Source organism: Lepisma saccharinum, chromosome 26 (assembly GCF_977018435.1).
Source record: "Lepisma saccharinum chromosome 26, izLepSacc3.1, whole genome shotgun sequence".
Classification (NCBI taxonomy): Eukaryota; Metazoa; Arthropoda; class Insecta; order Zygentoma; family Lepismatidae; genus Lepisma; species Lepisma saccharinum.
The window spans coordinates 52108677-52135345 of NC_139254.1; the positions used below are offsets into that span (position 1 = coordinate 52108677).

Consider the following 26669-nt stretch of genomic DNA (forward strand, 5'->3'; position numbering starts at 1 on the left):
TGGAATACCTAAGAAGCTTGTTAGTATGATAAAAGTATGCACCAGTGAAACAGAAAGTAAAATTCGTGTGGGTATTAATATGTCTGACAAATTTACAATTCATGATGGGTTAAAACAAGGAGATGCATTATCTCCATTGCTCTTTAATTTTGCCTTAGAATATGCTGTTAGGAAGGTAAAAGAAACTAAAGAAGGACTAAAATTAAATGGTGTGACTCAGTTGTTAGCATATGCAGATGATGTAGACTTACTGGGGGATGATGTGAATACAATTAAGAATAATGCTAAAATATTTTTCAAAACTCCTAAAGAGATAGGTTTTGAAGTTAACAAAGAGAAAACTAAATATATGCTTACAGGCCGAAACCTGGTGTTAGGTAATAATCAAAATCTAATTATTGATAACAACTCGTTTGAACCAGTTTCCAAATTCAAATATTTAGGAGTAATATTAACAAATGAAAATTATATTAAAGAGGAAATAAAAAGTAGGCTTAATTCAGGAAATGCATGTTACTTCTCTCTTCATAAACTTTTGTCTTCTCGTTTAATATCTAAGAAACTAAAAGTTAAAATATACAAAACAGTAATTTTGCCTGTAGTATTATACGGATGTGAAACTTGGCCCCTTACATTGAAAGAGGAACATAAATTGAGAGTATTTGAAAATAAGATCCTTAGGAAAATCTTTGGACCTAAAAGGGATGAGGAGACAGGTGAGTGGAGAAGGTTACATAATTTAGAACTACATAATTTGTATTCATGTCCAGATATTATTAGAATAATTAAATCAAGAAGACTTAGGTGGGCAGGCCATGTGGCACGAATGGGAGAGGAAAGAGGAGTTTACAGGATTCTTGTTGGGAAACCTGATGGTAAGAGACCTGTAGGAAGGCCAAGACGAAGATGGAGGGACAACGTTGAGATGGACCTAAGGGAAATCGGTAGGGATGGAAAAGAGTATATAGATCTTGCTCAAGATAGGGAAAGATGGAAGGCCTGTGTTGCTGCAGCCATGAACCTTCGGGTTTAAGAAGGCTAGAGAGTTTGTTAGTTAGTTAGTTAGTTACTTTGAATAAGAAAGAATATACAGTTGAGAAAATTTACTTCGCAAGTAAGAATTGATGTTGTTTGTCAAGCAAGAGAAACTGTGTGAACAAGACACTCAACTTCTTAGTTGCGAGTTGGTTCTAGAGATGACACATATTCACAGTAACCTGAAATGTTGCCAACTCTTGACTGGTGGGAATAAAATGGACGTTGTCAACTCGCCCTTATGGGCAACTCCCCTCGATCTCCCCTATAATTCCAGATTTTCAAGGCAAATTTTCCAAAAATTCTAGGGTACAAGCAGATGTTTTCTCTGCTTCAATCTTGCCTCTCTACACCCACACTCATACTCATACAAATATATTAACAATAAAAAGGGTCTATGCGATTCCAATGTATCCGAAAATTCTAATTCAATTCAATTAAATGGTATATAAGTTTAAAATATTGAATTTAAGGTGTAGAGTTTACACTTCCCATTTCACATACTCAAGACTCGAAATATATCTACAAACACAAGTCACAAATGTTACAGGATATACTAGTCTACTAAAAAAATGTTAATTGTATAAGAATTTCAAACTCAAATTTAACTCGTCAACTTCAAAATATCTTATCTTCCAATAATCATAATCTTCCATCTGTCACATAGACTGTTCTGCAATTGACACTAACAAAGTAAACGGACAGAGAATTCTGTGCTATTTTCCATGCAGCTTTCTTTTCCTTCTTCCAGAAAAATAAAAGCTAAACTGTGAAAGGCGTGCCTCAGAGCATTCATAAATATGTATATTAAATTCAATGGGATCTGGATTATTAAAAGTTGCAATTTTTCACGTCTATGGAGAAAAATTCACGCAGAATGCACGCATAATTCCCAGAGCCAATAATTCACACATAATTCCTGGAATTCCCGGTGAGTAGTCACCCTGAACTAGACACCGTATTCATGATGGATACGGTAAACGTGGTTTAAGTATTACCTACATGAAGTTTCGTGTTTCCGCCGTGTTGCACAATTGAACAGTTTTTTTTCAGAATTTCAAAGGCTCACTGCCTTCATTCACTAAGGGTACGGCATCTGGAGCGGAGACATTTTGCTATGTTGGGACCATCAGCATTCAATTATAATGTGGGAACATAAAATCAGGATTTCACTATATTCCCTTTTAAAATAATCACCAAGAATAAAATATACATACATAAGAGACAGAAGATTTCTGATTAAATGACACAAAGGATATAGTAGGGGAAGTTTTAATTAACCAACTTTTTATACCCTAAAATCTTCAAATTCTGAAGAACATACCTTGAATGTTGAAAAAGCATCACTTGCTATGTCAAAAGTTGAAACCTCTACATATCTGAAGAAATTAAAAAAGTCTTCTGAATACAACATAATCTTTGCTAAGGCCTCATATCGAGCACATTCTCTCAGCATGGTTCCGCAGTTGAGGGCAATCTCTTGATGCTCATACCTGCAAGGAAACAGAACAGACCAATTCACACATGTGTTACACTTGCATTTACACTAAATAAACATGTGGTGTTTGTTTAGTGGTTTCTTTCTCCAAATGATCACTACTCAAGGCTCAGTCATTGTTTTCAACTTGTGTAATACACATCTGTTGCAGTTAACCTTTCACTGGTTTTGGGTAAAACCTAAGGAATAATTAAGGTGCTCACGTTTTCCGCGAAGCTGTTTTACATTACTTTCTATTAATTTCGGTAGCCACTGCCACCATCCTCGTTGGAATTCGTTGTGTTGTTGCTTGGCGCGTCTGTTGTTTTTTCCTAAATCGCCGCTAGGTATGCTCCTGTCACCTGTATGTCTGCGTATATGTCGTCTGCTGTTCACCGGTGTTAATTGCCGCAGTAACGGAAGCCAGGCATGGTGTGCCTGACCACTATGTTCAGTTCATGGTTGTAGTGCATGATGGTGTGTGTTTCATTGATTTTGTGTCTATGAGAGTGTGTGCTTTGTATTTGATATGTACTTTCTCAATTTTATGGTTGTGGAATTTGATATGCTCGGCGAGTCTGGTGGTGGGTTGGGCAGTTTTTGCATTTGATTGGTACTGCTGAATTCTCTCACTGATGGGCCTGATGGATCTGCCGATGTGATGAGCCTTGAACTCGCATTCCGCAACATAGATGCCTGGATTGTTGAGGGGGTAGAGGAAGTACCGTTTATGTTTGTTTAGTTGGTCAGCTATTTTGGAGGTTGGTTTGTGTGCTATTTGGATGTTGTAGGGGCAATGTAGGAAAAAAACAACAGAGATGCACCAAGCAACCACACAACATATTCCAACGAGGATGGTGGCAGTGGCTACCGAAATTAATAGAAAATAATGTAAAACAGCTTCTCGGAAAATGTGAGTATCTTAATTCTATTACCGCGTCTCTCATTCCCATAGTATGAATAAGGAATAATTTAACCCGTAACACACACACCTGTGTACTGGGGACCCAACAGAATTTTGTATTGCCTTGCATTAATAAATGGTTGGCAGCAATAACGTGACTGACTCAGTACTTTACTAGACCTTTGTTCTCTTCGAGCCAGTGGAGTGGTTATGGTTGTGAGGGTGTTACTGTGCTAGAAATAACTAGAATTGGGTCCCCAGGATGCAGGTGTGTCGTTAGCATTACTTTTTGTGTTAATGATGTTTTACGACTGTCCAGCATTGTGAACAAAGAAGACATCCTTGCAACTTTGGATGATCCCCTAAAAGGCATTGATGATATTAGTGGTGTTGATAGTCAATACAGGAAAACCTCGTTAATACGATATTGGTTAATACGAAGTACCCTTTAATCCGAAGTTCTTCCCATTCCCCAGCCGATAAGATAGGATTTATAATGTATTTCAGTACGGATAAATCGAAATACGGATAATTTTTAATACGAAGTTGTTTACAAGACCCTTCCGCAAAACTGGTTTCGCTTAATTCGAAGTAGACACCTGCGTAAGTCGACAAGAGAAGATCGAATGTGGAGAGAGCTTGGACGTTATTTTAACTTGACATGTTTCCTTGACCTAAGAGCTGCTGACAACTCGAGGGAAGCAGCCCGAAATGCCCGCTGGACATTGACATTCTTTGTCAATGTGCATGGGAAGTCAAGCTCCTTCCCCGCTGAATGCGCCACCTTGGAAATATTCGCCAGTGCTAGATGAGAAATGCAAGATAAGATCGCACGAATGTTCCAAAATACAAGATGCGTGGCGCCTGGAAGTCTCACCCATCTGTCTAGCTCTGAGCTCGAGATACAGCAATTTCCCATGAGCGAGCAACTTTTGGCCTGGTAGCCGACAACTTCCGGTAACCACTTTCATTAAAAGCGTGTTCTTTGTGCCCTGTAGAACTTCATAAAAAAAAGGGAAACTGTTAGATAATCAAAGCCGCATATACCAACTAAAGATCGTCAACCAGCTTAATGCGTTGTCATATAGGTTTCCCGCAAAAGTTGACGTCGATCTTAGGTATGTTGCAACTTCAGTTTCCCCGCTTCATACGTTTCCCAACTGTGCCGGTCATAAAATTTGGGGGGGGGGGGTCCGTTTCGGCCACGATTTTCTTGCTCGTGTGCGCACAGAGGCTCCTTTCCTTTGGCGTCTAAAAAGGAAGCAAACAGTTATGAATACCTTCTTTAAAACAAACAAAAACCGCATGATAAGTAAAAGAAAAGTGAACCCCTTCCTTCTCCTACAACAGGTCATTATCCGCCACTGGTGTGCATGGTAATGTGATAATTGCAGAATTCAGGTCCCTCTTTCTTGTTTGAATGCAGCTGTCTGGATAGGAAATATTGCCCGTATTATTGTCTGTTGCATGGTAAAAGGTAATTCAAGGATCATTTTTTTTCACACTGCTGATAAAAGTTCGGTCTTTGACAACTGCGTTATCTTTAAAATGCCGATGATTTCCCTTCTGCCACCTGCTGCTCTAACTTCCAGCCGGTCTCATTGTGTTTACGCTGCAGCTGGCGCCAGTGTTTAGTCTAGCTTCTGGAAAGCTCTCGCTCGCCGATAACTGCAATGACTCATCCTGTGCGAAGGAATAAGCTTCATTGTTTTGAATCTCACAAAGCCATATAATCCCCGCTTTTCTTCAGAACCATTAGCTTGCTGCTGTTAAAAAAAAAAACAGCAATGCTCAATGTAGGAATACGAGAGGAAAAGTTTTGGCGGAGCGAGTGTTTGACCTCCAGAATCCTCCTGAAACCTACAATAAATTGTCGATTAATCTGAAAATACGCAAGTTTCGTAAAGCTTGTTTTTAGTTCATTTCATGCTGATGAGCTAAGCGGGACTAAATATACAGTTTAAAGTGGGATCCAAACCAGAGTGATTATCGAGTGCTGCACTGTTTAATGTGTCCTAGGATACACATTCGGTGCAAACAGATCACAAGTTGTGTGTTTACTTTTTCAGAGTGGATTACAATGCAAGTTGAGGAAGAGTTTGAACTGATCCCTGCAAAGGGGGAGGGGGGGGGGCGAATATGAAGTTAACTGAAGCAAAGAATACGTGACTCTTTTTACGATGTTTTAGACAGCCGAACCAGAACGAAATTTACAGCCCCGATTTTTTTTGTTTTGTTTTGTGCCAGGGAAAGGTTGTGTTCTCTCCCAAGAGAATCTTCTCTTACCAGTTAATCCTGTAACGGACAATGTTCTAGTGAACGCACATAAAATCCAATATTCATTCTGTCCGATTATCTCCCGTCTCTTGCTCGCGCCAGTGTGACTACTGTCAAGATTCTTCAGAGTTTCACTTCTTGCAATAAACGAGATTGTTTTCCTTTCCGTAGGTCTCCGTGCAAATGGGTTTCTTATGAACTAACATTGTAAGAATTTCGTGGAAGAGCAACGACTTTGCACAATTAAAAGAAAATACAGTTTTTTATAAGACTTTTTGCCACGACATGCATCCCATGCATAACCGGTTGTATAACTAGGCAGGATAAATGGTGTTAGCCGTCTCCTTGGAATCTTTGTGTCCGCGTTAAACTCCGTGTTCTCATTTTGTGTAACATTTTTTACACTTTCTTTAAAACGTACAATATTATTATATAGTACATATAAAGCTTATTTTCTGAGCTACCACCAAGTATAAAACATCCTTTGTGGGGGTAATTTATACTCTACTTTATTTACACCTGAAAACAGGCGCCATCTTGAAAAGTTTGGATAACTCGAAGTCGTTTAATACGAAGTTGACATTTTTTGGTCCCTTGAACTTCGTATTAACAAGGTTTTCCTGTATAAGGTTAGTGAAGGTGAATCAGCCACAGAGGATAGAGTACAAGGTGAAGGTGAATCTGCCAATGTAGAAGAAGATGAAGACAAAGCTGAATATGGCGCTGAGACTGACAAATCTAATTTATTTTGCAGTAAAAATCAGTATAAGATGCACAAAACACCAGCATTGCATAATAGAATTCCGCAACACAATATTATGTCTCAAAGTATCGCTATGAGGCTTTTGTCAAACTATAGTTGTGTTACTGTTCTTATTCCTGTGTTTTATAATTAATATTAGTATTTAATTATTGACACATTTGATCATCTCACATATCAAGGTTGGAGATGATGACGTAGCTAATTCTCGAGATATACTTATTTCTATGTTTTGTCATGCAGTGAAAATATTTATCAAAAGGTGTCTACTTTTTTTTTACTATGAATATATTATTTTATTATATCAGTACTCTGTTGTTACAACTACTAACAAACATACTTCAAAGTAGCATGAACGGAGTTTGTATCTTTCAACATTATCTGTAAATAAAAATTAAAATAAAAAGCTGGGTCCCAGGGACCCATATAAGTCTTAAGTGTAATTTTTTGTGTGTGTGTCGGTTAAGGGTTAATTAGAACAGATGTATAATATATAAAGAATTTTATATGAAAGCAGGAAGATATAAGACATATTAATTTTTAAATAATGTACAACTTCTTGGAAACTCCCATAGTACAGTGGAATTCTTTGCTCTGTTATTGTCTACATCCCAATTGTATTTTTATTAGGGATGGGCCGATATGAAATTTTGGCCGATACCGATAAAGTACCGATATAAAATTTACTGATACCGATAACCGATCCGATATAAAATTAGATATGGTACTTGAAGAACGTGAAATGTTCCTTGATCTCCTTAACAAATGTGTGTTTCGAGGTGACTGCAGTGCAAAAGAAGTTGAATATTTAGACAATTACTTTTTTAGAAAGTAGGGCATCGAGATTGTCCATAAAAATTACAACAAAATGGCAGAATTTTGCACTGAATTATAAGATATTTATCGATATATCGGATCGGTAAAATAATCGTTAATTTTACCGATACACCAATATGCCTATATCGGCCGATACCGATAGAGTACCGATTAATCGGTCCCAACCCTAATTTTTATTGTTAAACATTGTTAAATTCTTTTCTCCCTTGAAAAGATGTCACAAAAAGAATTATGTCTCAATATTAGTTTTTAACCTAGTAAAATTCATTTTTCACTTCTTTCATGCTTGCAACAATAATCAAAAAGGTGAATAAAATAAAAACATACCTTAATTATACTTAAATTTTCCTACAAAATTGTCTTAAATTTTGTTGCTGCCAGCTCATAGGGGGTTAGAATGTGTTCATTCTACATATACACACACTTACCCTCTCATTAGCGTAAATAAAATTTCTGGCTTTGTGCAGATGTATTCCACAGTCGGTGATCTTGTGCCTATCTGTCGACGCAAAATGTTATTGAATACTTGAGCTACATCCTTCTTTCCCTGCAACGATAAACGTACAATGGAAATTGAGCCACACTGCTATTTAAGACAATAAAACTGAACCACAGTGGAAAAACTGTGCGTGTATATTATTGCACAAAACTGCCTTTTAAACTGTAGTATGCTAGTTGCAACCACAAAGAAATGCACAAAATTTCAATGGGAATATTCCATGACAAATAAATATTAGGGCTGAGAAGATACCACTTTGAACTGATACTTGTAAATTGAAATAAATAAAATGTTCAAAATATTGATCAATATTCGTGTAAATCTGCAATTATATGCATCAATTTACCAAGAAATTTGCTTTAGAATAATTACAAAATATAGCTTTTCGTGCAAAATTGGTGCAAAAAAAAAAAAGTTTAAATTTTGAATAATTTCTGGTATAATTAGACTGCGCGAAAGTGTCAGCTGGTATCGACACACGAATTCCAGCCAATACTTTCCAATACCGATACTACTGGTATCGGCCAATATCGATACATCGGTATCGGTATCAGCTCAGCCGTAATAAAGATACATTTGGTCACAATTGACGAACAGCAAACTATATAACAAAACTTAAATACAGGGTGTTTTAAAAGTCATGCAGGATTTTAAAAACCTATAACTTTTCAAGTAATAGGTTCATTGCAACAAAATATTGCTTGTTACACAGAGGAAACTTAAAAATTAATGTTTGATGTGTTTTGGTTCATTGCCAGATCTCTAGCTGGGCACCTTTCTTGTCCAACACTCTTACAATCTTCATTTGAATCCGAGAATTGCATTCTGACGGAGCTTGTCTGGAATGTTGTGATTCACATCAGGTATCTTGAACTTCAAATCTGCTACGCTTTCCGTAGCCTTAAACTTTTCGTACCATCGCTGGATGCTTCGTCTCCGCTGAAGATGTTTTCCCAAACATTGTTTTTCCATTTTGAAATTATTTGATCCCCTGCACACATATCATTCAGCAGTGTGGGCAGAACACAACTGGCAGGGGAGGGGGGTGAGGGAGGGATGGAGAGAGAGAGAGAGAGAGGAGAGAGGGGAGGGGGGGAGAGAGAGAGAGAAAGAGAGAGAGAGAGAGAGAAAGACAGACACACCCCTTAAATACATCCATGGTTATACTCATTATTTTCATGTAATAATTATACATAAACTAAGTATTGATATGTACTGTGCAACTGATGTAATTTTCTCAGTGCAATTTCTCTTATCTGCACAAAAATATTTGATCATAATTTGCGTAACAGAAATGAAACGCAAACTGAAATTGCTTTATGGAAAAGAAAGTAAAATAGGCTTTATAAATAAAGTGAAGAATCTGAAAATTCTTATTTTGCACTACATAGGTTATGGTAACTTTCGATAAATATAAGTTTAAAATATATTTTTGAAAGTTTGGTCAGCAACCAACCAATTTTCCAAGCAATATTTTTCGCATGACCTGAGAACACGCACACAGCAGAATCCTTTCATTTATCTTGCACATGAGCAGCAGGGATATTTCATGGAAGAATGATCATTACAAAGCATAGCTTTCCTTTCCACTATTGCTCCTTCTTCCATTATTTAAATCTGTACAGATTTGTGAAACAGCTGCACATGTTCACTCACCGATGGCTACGCCCAGTAAACTGGATGCTCGAAGCAGACGACAAACTAGCTCTCTCTAAGTAGTGACATATTAACATGGCGGGTGCACGTTTTCAGCACAACGCTAACCTCGCAACTTTGGAAGTCTCATTTTTGCCTTAAACTGAACGTAGAGAAACGCGAGAGCTTGCAGGGGTCATCCAGGGTGTAATTTTTAAAATTGTTGTAAAAAAAATGAGTGGAAATGTCCATTATTGGCACATAGTATGTGTTATCTATTACCTTCTTGGATTTCATAGGTACATCCTGTTCCATATTAATCTTTGAATGCATTGATATAGTCCACCACCCATTTCTCCTATTCTGTTTAACTCCTCATTTATTCTTCCACTTTTCTCAATTATGCTTCCTAGACATTTGAAGCTCTCCAATACCCTTAACAATTCAGTGTCCATTTTTATTCTAGTTCATTTCTAGCTCGGTATTTTGTTGTTATTAGTTCATTCCTGCTCTTCTGATTTCCTCATTCCAATTAACAAGCTGTCTCTGTACTACTTCTTCACTGTTTCCCCATATTACTAAGTCAGCAGTGAACAGCAGGGCCTTCATCTCTTCCTCTCCTATCTTCATCCCCACCTCTTCATTAATTGCATCCATTGTAATTATGAAGAGCAGTGGGGAAAGAGCACTTCCCTGTTTTAGTCCATTACTTATACTGAACCACTCCGTTCTTCACACTGGTGTCTTCACACACCTCTGGTTGGCCTTGTATGGGCTCTGCACTCTACACACCATCTCTTCCTCAACTCCTTTCTCTCTTAGTGTCTTCCAAATCATTGTTCTGTCCATGCTATCGTATGCAGTTTCTATATCTAGGAATGCCATAACCAAATCATTTCCACACTTGTAGTGCCTTTCCTGCATTTGCCTTATGGTGAATATCAGGTCTACTGTTGATCTGCCTCTTCTAAATCCATACTGTTCCTCTCTCTTGTTCAGCTTCTTCCCTTATTCTTTTCTCTAATATTTTCTTATACACCTTTGCTGAGTGACACATAAGTGTTATTCTCTGTAGTTTTACATCCTGATATGAGTTGCAAATGCTCCTTGAGGAATGGTCAACCTCCTTAATTAATGAATGTGTCCAACTGACTGCAATGAGTTCTATCTTTGAAAAAGAAACTGCGCATTTAGATTGATTGATTTGGTGTTTTTAGTCCACTTTATGCACAGTAAGGCTAATTGGGACTGGATCTACAGTTTAAAGTGGGATCTGAACCACTATGTGTCTCCACCGGGAATCAAACCCAGCACCCCTTGATTACAAGAAAGAACTGGTAATTGCCAGATACAGTGAAACCTCGATTTTACGTTTTTCAGGGGACCAAGCTGAAAAAACTTAAATCGAGGAACGTAAAATCGGCATTCTGATTGACAAAAATATTTGTAATTTTATTGATGAACCAATATGCTGATGTGCCCATATCAACTGATACTGACGGGTAGGAGCATGCATATTAATTTCTTTGATTGACAGAAACACAATATCATGCTCTAATGTTAATTTTTCATGTTTTTGAAGTGTGTGAGGTGCATTTTCCTACCATATTTTGTCACTAAATGATGTGAAATGAACTGAAAAATGCGAAATAAACTCTTAAACATGAAATTTAGAATTATTTACCTACACAACACTCTCTGAAAGTTTGAATTATCACTTGAGTATGCAATTCTCAAAAAAAATGATTAATTCTGCTGCAAATATTTGAGAAGCCAAAACGGACTCCTTTACACAGGAATAAACTTAATGCTCTGAAACTACACAAATGTGCTATTAGTTCATTTTGTATAACAGGGTGGCCAATCTCGAACCATGGTAAAATTGAAGTATAATTCCAGATTTTCAAGGCTAATTTTCCACAAATTCAAGGGTACACGTTTTCTCTATTTCAACCTTACATATTACCGCCTCTCACCACACACACAAACACAGAAGGTGTGAGTGTTTCTAACGTATTCAAAAATTCTGATTCAGTTCGATTAACATTATATATATTTAAAATATTTAGTTCAAGGTGTGGGGTTTACATTTGCCATTTCGTATACTCAAGACTCGTAATACATGTGTCACAAATGTTACAGGATGTACTAATCTACGAAAAACTGTTACATGTATCAATAATCTTTCACGTGTTGCATAGATTGTTCTGCAAAGGACAAAGTGAACGAATAAAGATAATTCCGTTCTATTTTCCACCTAGCTTTTTCTCCTTCCTCGATAAAGAAAATGCTAAACTGTGAAATACTTGCCTCAGGGAATTTTAAATATGTATAAATTCAATAGGTTCTGGATTAATAAAAGTTGCAATTTTTCACGTCTAACGGAGAAAAATACACGCAGATATAATGTAACAGTTGGGCTGAAAAGTTCGTAGGCTGACTCATAGATGGCGTTACTAGAATTAAATCCATGTGATTTTTACTTAGTACTAACCTTCAAAAGATACGTGTATAAATTCCACAGCTGCCGGATAATTAGTTCGTGAGATATAGCATTGTGAGTGAAGCAGCTTTTGTTATTGTGAAAAAATGGATAAAAAAGAATTTCGTGTGTTAATAAAGCATTGCTTTTTGGAGAAAAAAAAATACTGTTGAAGCCAAGGCTTGGCTTGATAAACATTATTCGGACTCTGCACCAGGAAAATCAACCGTTGAGAAGTGGTTTGCTAATTTTAAACGAGGCGAAATGAGCATCGAAGACGATGCACGCAGTGGACGCCCCAAAGAGGCTGTTACCGACGAAAACATCAAAAAAGTCCACAAAATAATTTTAAATGATCGTAAAGTGAAGTTGATCGAGATAGCTGAGACTTTAAAAATATCAAAGGAACGTGTTGGACTTTTTCCGTCGATATATTACAATGGATGAAACATGGCTCCATAACTACACTCCAGAGTCCAATCGACAGTCAGCCGAGTGGACTGCACGTGATGAACCGAATCCAAAGCGTGGAAAGACGCAACAGTCGGCTGGGAAGGTTATGTTATATGGCATCAGTATTCTGGGATGCGCATGGTATTATATTCATCGATTACCTCAAAAAGGGCCAGACCATCAACAGCGATTATTACATAGCGTTGTTGGAGCGTTTAAAGGATGAAATCACGAAAAAACGGCCCCATTTGAAGAAAAAAAAAGTGCTGTTTCATCAAGACAATGCACCGTGTCACAAATCAATGAAAACGATGGCAAAATTATATGAATTAGACTACGAATTGCTTCCCCATCCACCATATTCTCCAGATCTGGCCCCCAGTGACTTTTTCCTGTCCGCTATAATCGTTGTATCACCCTCGAAGGCAACTATATTGAATAATAAAATCGAATTTTGTCAAAAAAATATTTTTTACTATGTTAGCCTACGAACTTTTCAGCCCAACTGTTAGAATTCCCGAAGCCAATAATTCATGCATAATTACCGGAATTTAAGGAATTTCTGGTGAGTAACCACCCTGTATAATAGGTGTAGCTTTTATTTACAGTCATAGTCACCATTTTAACACCGAAATCTCATTTTTATATACTACTTTTACGGGCCTCCCCGATGGCACAGTGGTAGCATCGTAGTCTTGTAATCAAGGGGTCCCGAGTTCGATACCCGGTGGAGGCACAAGTGGTTCAGATCCCACTTCAAAGTGTAGGTCCAGTCCCAATTAGCCTTAATGTGCACAAAGTGGACTTAACACCAAATCAATCAATCAATACTACTTTTGGTTACAAAAATGTGCCAAATTTTTGTACCAAAATCTTGATCCTTTATTCACATATGTGGCCCAACTGATAGGGTACCCACTGATGTGTCCGATCCCCACTAGTTTATTTTATCTCTCTCTCTCTCTCCTTCATTCTTCGTGAAATTAACTCTCAACAGAAATGCCTATTTTGTAGATGAAACGCAGGAATAAAGATTTCTTTTGAATGTTAATTTAATTATGCCTGACCTGTACTAAAGGCTTCAAGAATTATAAAATTTTCTTCATTTCATACAAAGCATTGATCAAAAAATTAAAAGCAAATTATTCTAATGTTCAACAGTTGATGCATGAAACATTTGATTATTTTATTACATTTTAAGAAAGATAATTACAGAAGAACCCCAATTTGACATTCTTCAGGAGACCAAGGTGAAAAAACTAAAAATATGGAAAAATGTAAAAAATTTTGAAAATTTAACATGCTGCTTTATCGAAACCATCAAGATTCAATGAATAAAGGCGGGATTATATAAAATATAGGAAATCTATGTATTTGTATTTTTGTTTATTTTACCTTACTTTCTGCCACTTTCAGCTAATCACAAAACGGAGGATAAGTGTAATTAGATGAAATTACCAAAGGGAGCCAGGACCTCAACCCAGACACTTCAGTGGGAAGATCGAATGTCTACCACTTTCACGTGACTGGCCAGCAAAAAAACTCAATAATCCACCCTATTTGAAACCTAAATTCACTGACACCAGAAGCAAGAGGACAGTGAATAGGGTTCCTCCATAATTAAGAAACTGTGTGTGTTATATGCTAAGTCTTCACCAACAATTCTAAGATAACATACACATACACTAAAATTAGTACAGTCACGGACACTGCCGGCTTGTAACTATTCCATTTTAAGTCAAGGTATTCATTACAAGCCGGCAGTGTCCGTGATTGTACATAGATACTTTTTATAGTGTGCCAGTGCTTCATTCAACAAAACATTAACTATTCTCTTAACCATTCAACAAAACATTAACTTATTTATACAGCCAACTCTGCTTATAATGAATCCACAGATTCAGAGTTGGTACACTAAAACCAAAATGCCTTCCCTTAACCAGAATTGGGGCATGCAAAAAAAATACGACAGAAATAGTTTCATTGACAGATAATCTTCCCTGTGGGAGGCTACAAAAGTTTGGCATTGACCCAGCATCATGAGGATACTGTAATTGGATTTCTTTCAATTCTCGTTTTAAGTGCACTTTATGCACACCTAGGCTAATTGCGACTGGAACTACAGTTTAAAATGGAATCCGAACTACTGCGAAGTGTGTCTCCTTGGTATCAAACCTGGGACCTACTGATTACAAGATGATGGCATTACCACTACGTAATCAGGGCAGTCCGTGAGGACAATTGGAGAGCTACTTGAAAAGTGGTAGTGGGCTCCAGTCTCGAAAACCAGAAAACAGCGGTGAGGGGACTCAATGCATAGACCTCCCTTCACCCAATGAAAAAGCCACTCTGGCCCTTAGAGGGATGTTGCATCATAGGGTTTTGTTCACATTCAGAATCCCTATTAAGGAAACGAAGTATGTACAGTACAAACATAAAATCAGTTTATGGTACACTTAATTTACTATACCTTGAAAAAGTCTTATCTGTGCCTGTTGAAAGCCTCCTGTGCATGCTACTAGACAAAAACAGACAGCAAAAAGGTGTATTTAAGTCTTCTAGTTAATATAAGAGATAGTTTGCTTTGAAGTACTGTACTTTTGATGTTAACCATGACATTATGTTAACCTTCACCCTCTCTAGGACCTCGAGAAAGTGAAGTATTTTGCATGGTTTATGAAGATTATGTTGTTTATGAACGTTTTCAGTTGTTTTTAGTGTGTAAAGTACGTCTGCTATCTTACTGAGAAGCAGAAGAGCTCAAAGGCTTTGCGCAAGTGAATATAGCACCCAACATGACATTCCACAACAGCAGCAATAATTTTACGTCGTTAGGTTAAGAGTGTTACGTTTGGAGCTGATAGCAATTTCAGATTTGTTCTTTCACTATTTTATTGTGTTTACAAAAGGTTTTTACTAATAAAAAGCTGCGAAAGTACCGAGATGGCAGATTTTTACTTATGTGGGCCATACTCTGGGATTCAATGTGTTTGTTATTTGTGTTTTCCATGCACTGGAACCAATTTTATATTATGTAATACATTGAAATCTGTAGATTAAAAAAATCAACATAATTATTGAGGGGGTACAGTGGGTGTACAATATTATTTCATGGGCATTTTACTCTCTACGTTTAAAAAAAATAATTAAAGAGTATTTGTAATATATTTGGGCCGGAACTAGTGATTTGGGTTCGCTACAGCTGAATGTTAACTACAAGTGAGTTCACTACACCCAGAGTTGAATGCACAAATTTAAAACTATTATACAGAAAATTTCCATAATTAAACATGAAAACAGATTTGAAGTAACAGAAAACTTTCTGATTGTGCTTACCTCGAAATCTATGCGGTTCAGATTTTGAATAAGAAGGAGTAGCAAGTTACTATTGTACAATTCTTGAGCTAGCTGGGCTACAATAATGTCAGTCTGTGGCTCAGCATCCGATGTTCCGTACAGCATGTTCTTGATGAGGACCAAGTTCTTGCTTACATCTTCCTGAGCCTAAAACATATCAGCTATTACTTCACAAACCCACAAAATCATTGCTCATGGAATTAGATTCCCTACATAAAAGTTCACACACAATAAATAAAAATTAAATTGTGAAAATTTTTATTTATTCAACTTTCTACACTTTTAAATGTTAAAACTAAATACCATATTTCACTCCTTAATCATCGCAGATTATATGCTAATTTTTTATTTGCAAATTGTGCCAGTATTACCAATACATAAAAATAATTTCTTACTAGGTAAACTGTCTGATGCAAGATTTTGATCCACGGAATACTCAGGAATATACGCTAAAATTAAATATAGTCTAAATCCAGGCACATCATATCTTCATGACAGTTTAGGGAACATTTTTCCGGTCTGAAAAAAGTTAGCGCATTAGTTATTGATTTGTGTACTACACTTGAGAAAATTTACTACAGTGTTGCAAAGTATAGATTTACAAAATTTAATCTACTGTGTCTGAAGATCCTACGTCACTATTATTGGTTTTATTATCTGACAGGCCGATGTGACGATTATGTAATGAAATGTTATAAACAAATTTTTGATCTGATGAAATAGTGCGATGATTATGCGGTGAAATATGGTAACACACCTTGAATACTGAAAAAGCACTAACTAAATGAAAAAAAGGGGAGACTCGTACACGAGGAATGAGCCAATGTTGATGTATTGTCACTGGGAAGTATCAGATGGAATTTATTTACTGTATCAGCCAATGCCTTTCTGGCATTCTGTCTTCCGCGTAGCCTACAAAAATGCTGTGCAACAGCATTGCAGTCAAATTATCCTGGAAATTATGCAAAATTTGAACTTTTAATTTATTTTGCATCAGTATTGTGTGAAACCTGGATTTTGTGTTCACATAATAGGTGTTTTAATTTTCTGATGTAATAGGATGTTTACCAAAATAGCAAACCCAAAAATCTTGACATTTTAATTTTTTTTATGAACCTTAATTTATTTGACCCCTACTTAGGTAAAGTTTGAAATTACAATTAAGAAAATAAATATATATATATATTTTTTTAATGAAAACCCCCTACCCAAAATGTCAGTTAAGACGAAAACTTAAGTTGTACTTTAAGAAGGGAATTATGGTTGCTTTATGTATTCATGCATGTAATAATTAATGTTCACTTCCGTGTAGTATGCCCTGGACTACATTTGGCAGACTGGCATCTGGACTCTCAGCCAGTGTAATCGTAAGTGGGGCTTGTGTTGTCATTCCTTAGTGTTTGTGCTATTCCCTTCATCCACCTCAACTTACCACCATTCCTCCTCATCTTTGTGATTAGCCAAAAGGTGCCGAAAAGTGAAGTAAACTAAACGAATCAATCAATCATTGTGATAGCAAAACTGCTTGACAAGTATTTCTTGACTGGTAGACAACTTGTGCAAGTGTTGAATATTTTGAAACAAAAGTGGTAAATGGAGACACACAACTGGAGTGGAATACTTTAATACTGATCAAATATTTTTAACAATGTTTAAGTGTTACAATTTACAGCCCTATTCTACGTCTCTCAACATAAAAGTGGGATATGAACCACTGTGCTTCCACCTTGGATCGAACCAAGACTTTTTATAACAGTGTTACTACTACAGGGTGTCCCAAAAGAAGTAAACCATTTTGAAACACGAAATATTACTAAAGTGTACAAATTATGTCCCTTCTTTCTGTTAGAGCTGTGGGTCTGGAGTTTTTAACATGAGCAGGCCTAACACAGAACGTGCTTCCATCGTTGAACTTTACTTTTCCAATGGACAAAGCATTGTGCAAGCTCAGTGTGCATAAAGATGACAATTTAATGTTTGCAATGCCCCCTCAAAACATGTCATATGGCAATGTATTGATCAGTTCCGTGCCACAGGCAATGTTGCTGAAGAGCCTCGATCCAGAAATCCAAAATAGTCTTGCACTGCAGAGAAAATCGAGACTGTCAGTACGTCAGTGATAAACAGTCCCCAGAAATCACTTCGCTGTTGTTCGCAGGAGCTCATTATTGCACAGAATATTATGTGCTGACTTACACACATACATAAACTTCAAATTCTTCAGAAAATAACGCCTAGAGTCATACAACAAAGGTTACAGTTTGCACATGAGTTCCTTGCGCTGGCAGAACAGCCAAATGGAAACATTAGTTGGCCTGGAATAAACCAGCAATGATTGCTGCTCCCAAGGACAACATTGGTATAGCCATTCATGGTCTCTGCCAAGAACCTTTGGCGAAGGTTATGGAAAGTGTGGTGCCTCGAATCAATCAGTGTTGGGATGTGAATGGTGGTCATATGTCCAATGTTATTTTTCACAGATGATCTCCAAACTGTAGGCTTCCCATAGATATCTCTATTTTTGTTGTACCTCATAAGGTTGTTTCGTAATACATACGACAAATGGGTTTACTTCTTTCGGTACACCCTGTATGCCTATGCCATTGAGGAGATTCAAAATTTCCTTTCCCGTGAAAATGCAGAGTGTCCGAAAAGTCACGCAACCCGGTGTTTACGACCGTATAACGGAATAGTGAAACGGAATGGGAAGAAACGCTTTCCGCCAAGAGAATGCCCTGTGTATTGGGAAAATTTAGAGAGACAAACATATGTAAGAACATGCATGTTTTAATAACAAATAAGCAAAGTGTTGCCAAAGGCGGAAAAAAAATATTTGCAAATCGTGTATATTGATGCACAGAACTCACTGAGGTAAATTATTGCAACATTTCACAATACCAACGAACAATTTGGATGGCCATCTAATGAATTTGACAGAAAAAGAACTTTGACGAAGTTTCAAAAACATTGCAGAAGGGAATAAATGGGCTGTTCCAAAAATCAATGTTTTCACAATATTACGAGGGACACTGGCAACACTGTTGGTGTCACGTGTCACTAACAGACGTGTTTCACCTCAGGCTATCACACTAAGGCACTTTTAACGACAAAGGAGAAAGTTGGTTATTCTCGAACATATGCAATAAATTACATACACCTTGCAACCCTGAAATGTGGGTATCCCTACAAATTAAAGCAAATGTTCGAAGTGTCCACCATTTTCTTGGATACATAAGTTGGTTCGCTTGATCATGTTCTCAGATGCCTTCCTGAGGGTTGCATCACCGATATTATTAATTTCCTGTGTAATGTTTCGTTTCAGCTCCTCCAATGTTCTGGGTCCCGTTTGGTATACTTTCCCCTTTAAGGAACTCCACAGAAAAAAATCTGCAGATGTTAAATCGGGCGAGCGACTGGGCCATAAATCCTTGGAATTCTCTCAGCATACGAAGAGATTCATTAGATGTATGGCAAGTTGCTCCATCTTGTTGTAGCCAAACATCACGTTCGTCTTCTTCCAGGAGAGCAACGAATTGCATTATGAGATCCCCGTACACAGCAGTATCCACTGTTGTCTCAAAGAATAACGGTCCCACAATACGACGTTGCGATATTCCACACCATACACCGATTTTCGGAGAGTGCAAGGGTAGTTCATGCAACTGATGTGGGTTTTCTGTCGACCAATGCCTGGAATTTTGGCTGTTGACATACCTATCCAATTGAAACCACATTTCAGGGTTGCAAGGTGTATGTAATTTATTGCATATGTTCGAGAATAACCAACTTTCTCCTTTGTCGTTAAAAGTGCCTTAGTGTGATAGCCTGAGGTGAAACACGTCTGTTAGTGACACGTGACACCAACAGTGTTGCCAGTGTCCCTCGTAATATTGTGAAAACATCGATTTTTGGAACAGCCCATTTATTCCCTTCTGCAATGTTTTTGAAACTTCGTCAAAGTTCTTTTTCTGTCAAATTCATTAGATGGCCATCCAAATTGTTCGTTGGTATTGTGAAATGTTGCAATAATTTACCTCCGTGAGTTCTGTGCATCAATATACACGATTTGCAAATATTTTTTTTCCGCCTTTGGCAACACTTTGCTTATTTGTTATTAAAACATGCATGTTCTTACATATGTTTGTCTCTCTAAATTTTCCCAATACACAGGGCATTCTCTTGGCGGAAAGCGTTTCTTCTCATTCCGTTTCACTATTCCGTTATACGGTCGTAAACACCAGGTTGCGTGACTTTTCGGACACTCTGTATATGTTCCATCAAAGTTACTTAGCCAGAAGTTGGTTTGGTAGCTCAGTGGTATAGAAGAAGATCTAGGGTTAACGTTTATTTCATATGGCAACCCCAAATGCATATCATATACTGTACAAGTTAAAGGCTGATCTAGGATAAAATAACTGTAAAAGTAAGTGGCAGTTACATTGTAAGAAACAATAACTGCAACTTAGTTATACTTGAAAATAATTAAGAGTAACAGTTACTTTTAAAACATAACTTTCTTGAACAGTACATTTTTTGTCACTGTTAAAATTAACACAATTTGAATTTGCTTCTAATAGTTACACCATAACATTTTATATATATATATATATATATACACACACACACACTACTGTGCAAATTAATTGGGACAAGTTGTATTTTTCATGAAACCCTTAATTGCTCTGAGAGAGCAAAGTTTCAACGTTAGTTGACATATATGGTGGTTGATCTTCGACATGTTCACTTGCTGTAACAAGCGAGAGACCAATGATAGTCTGGTAGTGATAAATATAAGCCTCGCTTGTGATCTAGAGATCTCAGCCATTCTCTCATCAGAAATATGAATAAAAGCTTACAGTGAGTATTTTAAGCCAGTGGTTCTCAAACTTTTACGTTTCACGGCACCCTTAGTGTTTCAAGATTTTTCCACGGTGCACAAGTCAGAATGTAGGCCTACCTAACACTTGCAACGTCAGTTAGTATGGTTAACCCTAGCAAAACCAAGGGGGGGGCTCTCAGGCCTACTGATTCTTTTTTTGCGTAAAAATTCATAAAAAATAGTAATTATTCCTTGCAATATGTAGAATGACATCGTGTGATTTTTCCCAAAAATGTTCATTAAAAAGTTACTTTATTTCGTTGATATTGTTTATGGGCCTCAAAGGCCCAACCCTTCTTAATTCTAAGGAAAGATTTCGCAATGATGTTTTAAAGGTATTTCAATACATGAGGGGATATATTCAATTGCTAAACTATAGTAAAAAGGTAAAGTGTTCCCCTGTGCATAGCACCACGCCATGAAGGCGTATAGGGGGTGTGGGGGTAACGCCCCACAATTTCTTGATCCGGTCGTAAGTGGGGGTGATGTGATCAGCATCACGCCCCTGACCGCCTTTACCCCCCAGGGTTTCCCCCAGGTACCCATGTTATTCGACGCTGGGTAGGCGCCGGGGCCGCTTCCACCGTTAGAAAAGTTCCCGGATTTGAACCGGCCGGGGATCGAACCCCGGACCTTAATCATGGTAGTCAGACGCGTTACCGACTGAGCCACCGTGGCCATTTGCTAAACTATAGTAACAATTCAATATAATGAATGTATAGGTAGTAGAAAAAGAAAAAAAAGATAACTTTGCTAGAATTTTGCACAGTTTAAGCATTGTTCCAAGTATCAACATTGCAATTGAAGAAAAGTAATAAATGTTACAGTGATTTACTATAATTACTTAAAAATCAATATGTAATTTATGTGACTAATTAGTTAACTTATGTGAACAAATGACAGAAAACACACATCAGTCCAGTTCAATTGAACCTTCATTCATGGGCCTCTGAGCCCCCCCCCCCCTGACAATTTGACTATTATCTTCTTGACCCCTCCTTGAAAAATTCCTAGTTGCATTGCACAAATTTAGTTGTTTTTAAAACTAACTAAAAAAACCAAAAAATTTTAATTTTAATTTATTCTATATAAAATATATAATTTATCAAATTTATTAATTTGACATGTAATATCCAAAAAATAATTCATTTTTTCAATAATAACTAAAAATAACCATTGTGGTAATTTAAACACATTTAAATTCAATAATTGTTACCTAATTATACAAAATACAATTCTTCCATATTTATTACTTTTAATTGCCTTTATCTCTCACATAAATTCCCTATCCTTCAAAAAATAATCATAAAATCTTTCCAATACCCATACATAATTTGTTCAATAATTACATTAACACTAATTTTTATTTATATTTTAATTATTGCCAGCAAAAATATAAAAAATTAAAATCCTTGGTAATCCATGTAACAAAAAGAACCTTGGCATTGCTAGGGTTAATAAACATATATTTCAAAATCAGAAACAATTTATATGTAAAAAGTACTAAAACCATGTGTAGACTAACGAGTGTCATTTCAGTGAAAATATTGGAACATTTCGCGGTGCCCCTGTAAGCCAGCCAAGGTTTCGCGATGCCCCGGCACACACTTTAGGAACTAATGTTTTAAGCAATGTAGACAAACACCAGACTCTCCTACCTTCTCTGCCTTTTTGTCACCCCTCTCTAAGGCATTTACAGCTTCTTTCAAAGCTTTGACAACTTCTGCTGGGCTCTTCTGGGATTTTCCAAACAGAGGCATGGTGCAGTTCCTGGTAGACTGTGAACTTAACAAATAAGACTTAACCAGGATAAATCACAAATCCCTTTGGCAACACATCAGAAGTTTAAAACCTGCCAAGAAAAAACAAAATATTACATCCTTGGCTCAAACAGAATCATACCAGGGTATTTACGCTCATGCTCTCAACCTCAAACCCCTGTTTTTAGCAATTCTGGCATTACCGTTGAATTTTGTCGAAAGACTTGCTTCGTGTGGTTGATAGGGTACATGAATGTCTCGCACAAGATAAATACCACTTTGATCATTTAAACAAAAATGCCACTACTAGATTCAGTGTAGTGGTGTGACGTTACGTTCCATTATTACATGCTTATGATTTTCTACAAGAAATATGTACAATTCTGATCCTGTAATAAAAGATCTGGTGTAGATTACCAGCTTATGAAAAATGGGCATCACTTCTGCCGAACCCTGTATTATACCAGTTGGGGGAAGTACTTTCAATGTATCAACACACACACACACTTTTTAATCAAGAGCAAAATGTGAATTACCGTATTTACTCATGTATAATGCACACTTTTTCCAAATGTTTGCCCCCAAAAACTGTGGTGCGCATTATGCACGGAATAATTTAAACAGCCAACATGAAACCGTACAGGGTCATTCCATGATTTTGTGACACTTGTATTGATATTTCATGTTTACAGAACCCTATGAGGTTATACATCGTTGTAAAGCTTATATTCTGCAGTTCCTGAATATAACTAGTGTTCCATTCAAGATAGCGATACCAGTGTGCAATGTGGTTGAAATAAGCGCATGGAGAAGGAATGTTATGATTTTGATGGTACTTTGGATGAAAGAAAAGACAAGGAAAAAGAACATAATAATTAAAATGTATTACTGGCCAAATAATATAATATAGGAGTGTGTAAATGCCTTAATGGAAGAAATCTTGTGTTGCCAACTGTTAGTTTGAGGGTCCTGAATATGCCTCGTATAAATGTTATGTTAGTTACGTAAAAGTATATATTTTGAAGTTTTTTTTTTAGAAAAAGTAAAGAAGGAATGTGCAAAACCACATATAAAAGTTTAAAGGTCATTTCCCACGATTTTTAACTTTGTAATGTAATGTTTTGCGACACCAAGAAAAGCAGTATCGTTCTGGCAGAATTCGAGCATGCACGTCCAGTCACATGGGATGGGTATAGCAGTATTTGTAAAGCAACAGCTTTACGACTTACAACTAAGAGAGCCGTTTCTTGAGCCTGGATTGTACTGCACATTATATACGAGATATAATTGTTTGTCACTTTTCCCTATCAAAACCTGGGTGCGTATTATACACATGTAAATATGGTAAATCATATCAAATTTAAGAAATCCAATAAACAATGGAAGCTCAAAAATCAATTAGATTGTTTAAATTTAAATTAGTGCCAAACCGATGTATTAGGAGTGTCCAATACTTTTCCAAGAGTCCGGAAATCTTGAATGGTCCGCAAAAATGCAACAGAACGCTTTTCTAGTCTAAATATCATGGAAATTATGTATATTTCAAATAAAAAATGGAGCATTCATATGGCATAGTTAGTTAATATTTGCAAATATTTCACTCTACTTTAAAAATTTTGATTTCCAAATATTGAAAAGGGTATCAGAACTGGCTAAGTCCGAATTTAAATTGCTTTTCTTCTCTCCCCTTGACAAAAGACGTGTCTGTCAAAATGTAAAATAAATAAGAACCATCAACAACAAGAAGTATATGCTTTATAACCCCAGAGTTACACGATATATACACACATTCACGTAATACGTATACTTCTGCATACGTGTTGTGAACAGTTAAGATTTTTAATTATCCCGAAACATCGCATACTTTGACATTAACATTTGTTTCATATATTATGACATCGACATTTAAATTGAGACACAAACATGTTAAAGCTTGTTTTAAGTCCATTTCATGGTCATATGTGCTCATCAGGACTACACGCTTAGATTTAACCATAGCTTACCTGTGTCATACAAGAAACATACATACCAGGGGGAGGCTCACAGGCCCACACTTTTTTCTTATCACAAAAATTCAATAAACCATTTTATTATTGAATCATTGCTTCCTTTGCTGATTATGTGTGTGCAGTTATTTATTAATTATAATAATTACAAAAAAATACTATCATTAATAAAAAATAATAACCCATTATTGCATGAGTATCTCTAATGTATTTTATCATTCACTAAAACTCAGAAAATCCATAATTTTTTATTAATGCTTTTTCGTTTGTAGAAGTGCAGTTGTTTATTAAATATAATAATTACAATAATTACCATCATTATCAACCAATTGTACACTGTGACTGGCATAAGTGTCTCAAACGAGATGCATTCAAAGATGGCACCTGATATGTCCACCAAGTGCATTTGGCCTCCTAATTACATTATATTTATGTTTTTATGAACGAAAGTAATACAGAAATATTCGGAACATCCTAGAAAACAATGTAAATTATTTTCAAACAGTTGAAAAATCTAAAAAAAAAAAGGCTGTGAGCTTGCAAGACCCCCCCCCCCCCTCGATAAGCCAGGGTTAAAATTGTATCTGAACCACTATGTGTGCACTGGGATTGACCAATATCTGTCTCTTGCCTGTTACATCATGTAAATTTTTTTAGCTACTTGTCAAATATGCCATTACAAACCTGTAAACTCTTAAGTCAGCTTTCTTGAAACTCTAGTTTAAACACACGCACACATTCAAAATTATTACTAATGATAACGAACTGAAGTATATTGTCGAAATTTGTTAATATTCTAATATCTTCAAACATTCTTTACCTAATCAACATGTTACTAATGAATTCTTACTTTGAAGCACAAACTTTGTACAGATCTGGCTAAAAAAGTAATAATTATTTTATCATACCAATATAGTTTCAAATGATAACATCTCCATAGCACTAACCTACTAACATCTGAACTAATCAAGAGTTTGGAAATGGTAACAGTAACTCGTGACCTTTTTTGAGTAAGTAACAAAATTAACAGTTACTTTCTTGCAGATTTCAACCATAAAAAAAAGCTATCCCTTGTGCATTACACCATGCAATGAAGATGCATATGGGAAGTGGAGGTAGGGGCCCACACATTCTCCATCTTGGCCACAGTGGAGGTGATGTAATCAGCACCATGTTTCTTTAGCATTCCCCCAATAGGTATGTTTTAACAATGAACAAAATTATGGTTTGCTAAAAAAAAGTGGAAGTCAAATTTTAATGTATATACATTTGTTACAGGTAATTGTTTTGTTCATGTAACATTTCATTGTGAATTGTCTTACCTCTATATTTTCAAATTTTAAAATGCAGAAGGTTTATTTTAAATAATTGAAAATTAGTGTTAGCCTTCGATGGTTAAAGAAAATCTGGATGGAAAAAGAAACTACAGCACATTTGATTGCAACCCATTCTATAAGTTATGAATTATCTAGAGTACAGTAACGGAGTTACATTTTTCAGCAAAATAACTGGAACTTAAAGAACTTTTCAAAATACTGAATCTAACAATCATCTAGTATTGGAATCGGTTCACTCCCAGTAATATTGAAAACTTACCTAAAACTTCACAATGTTCTGATATGCACATAACTTGGCAACCAACTTTTCAAGGAATTTATGAGTGGGCCAGGTAAAACCGACAATGTCTGAAATACAAAAATAAATCATGATTTTCAATGAAACTACTAACCCTGCACTTGCATTTACAATACAAATATCATATAAGAATGAAAATGTTGTATTTAAGGATAGACAGGGGTAGAAAAATACAGGGCATCCAGTATAATTATACACACATAGTGTGTCCGTAAAATAATGGTTTTAAACAGTCATAGTTTTGGAACAAAGCATGGTAGAAAGATGAACAATACGTCAAAGAAAAGAGAAACTCTCCAAGTTGATTACCTGTTCAGTAGACTTCGATGTGTGAACCCTTAGTTGCACTGCAGACATCAATAAGATATTCAGCCTCTTCCCATACACGGAAGAGAACATCCGAAACAGACGAAACAGCTTCAGTGATCCTTGCTTTTAAATGGTCCAGATTTCGAACTTGACAGGAAAACACTTGTTTCGACATAACCCCACAAATTAAACTCCATGGGTGTAAGGTCTGGAGACTGTGGGGGCCAGGCAATCCACCCTCCTCGTCCGACCCATCGCTGAGGAAATGTTTCGTTAAGAAAATCCCGCACGATTGTGGCAAAATGTGGAGGAGCACCATCTAACTGGAAAATGGAATTCTCCAGTATTTGGGGCACTGCATACC

At 36.5% G+C, this 26669-nt stretch overlaps 2 protein-coding genes across 3 annotated transcripts in view; one reads left to right on the plus strand and one right to left on the minus strand.

The window, feature by feature from the left end:
• LOC145979564 (uncharacterized) overlaps window positions 1–26669 on the plus strand; it is a 420647-nt gene that overhangs the window by 333583 nt on the left and 60395 nt on the right. The window lies entirely within an intron of this gene.
• The window catches only part of Mo25 (calcium binding protein Mo25), a 43365-nt gene that overhangs the window by 9876 nt on the left and 6820 nt on the right, over window positions 1–26669 (minus strand). For both annotated transcript variants that reach the window (XM_083112354.1, XM_083112356.1), the window contains exons 2-6: window positions 25958–26046; window positions 22254–22447; window positions 15696–15863; window positions 7719–7837; window positions 2360–2528 (exon numbers count right to left, since the gene is read on the minus strand). In XM_083112354.1, the coding sequence (XP_082968480.1) occupies window positions 2360–2528; window positions 7719–7837; window positions 15696–15863; window positions 22254–22355 (558 nt within the window). In that variant the 5' untranslated portion in view covers window positions 22356–22447; window positions 25958–26046. The remainder of the gene's footprint in view (window positions 1–2359; window positions 2529–7718; window positions 7838–15695; window positions 15864–22253; window positions 22448–25957; window positions 26047–26669) is intronic.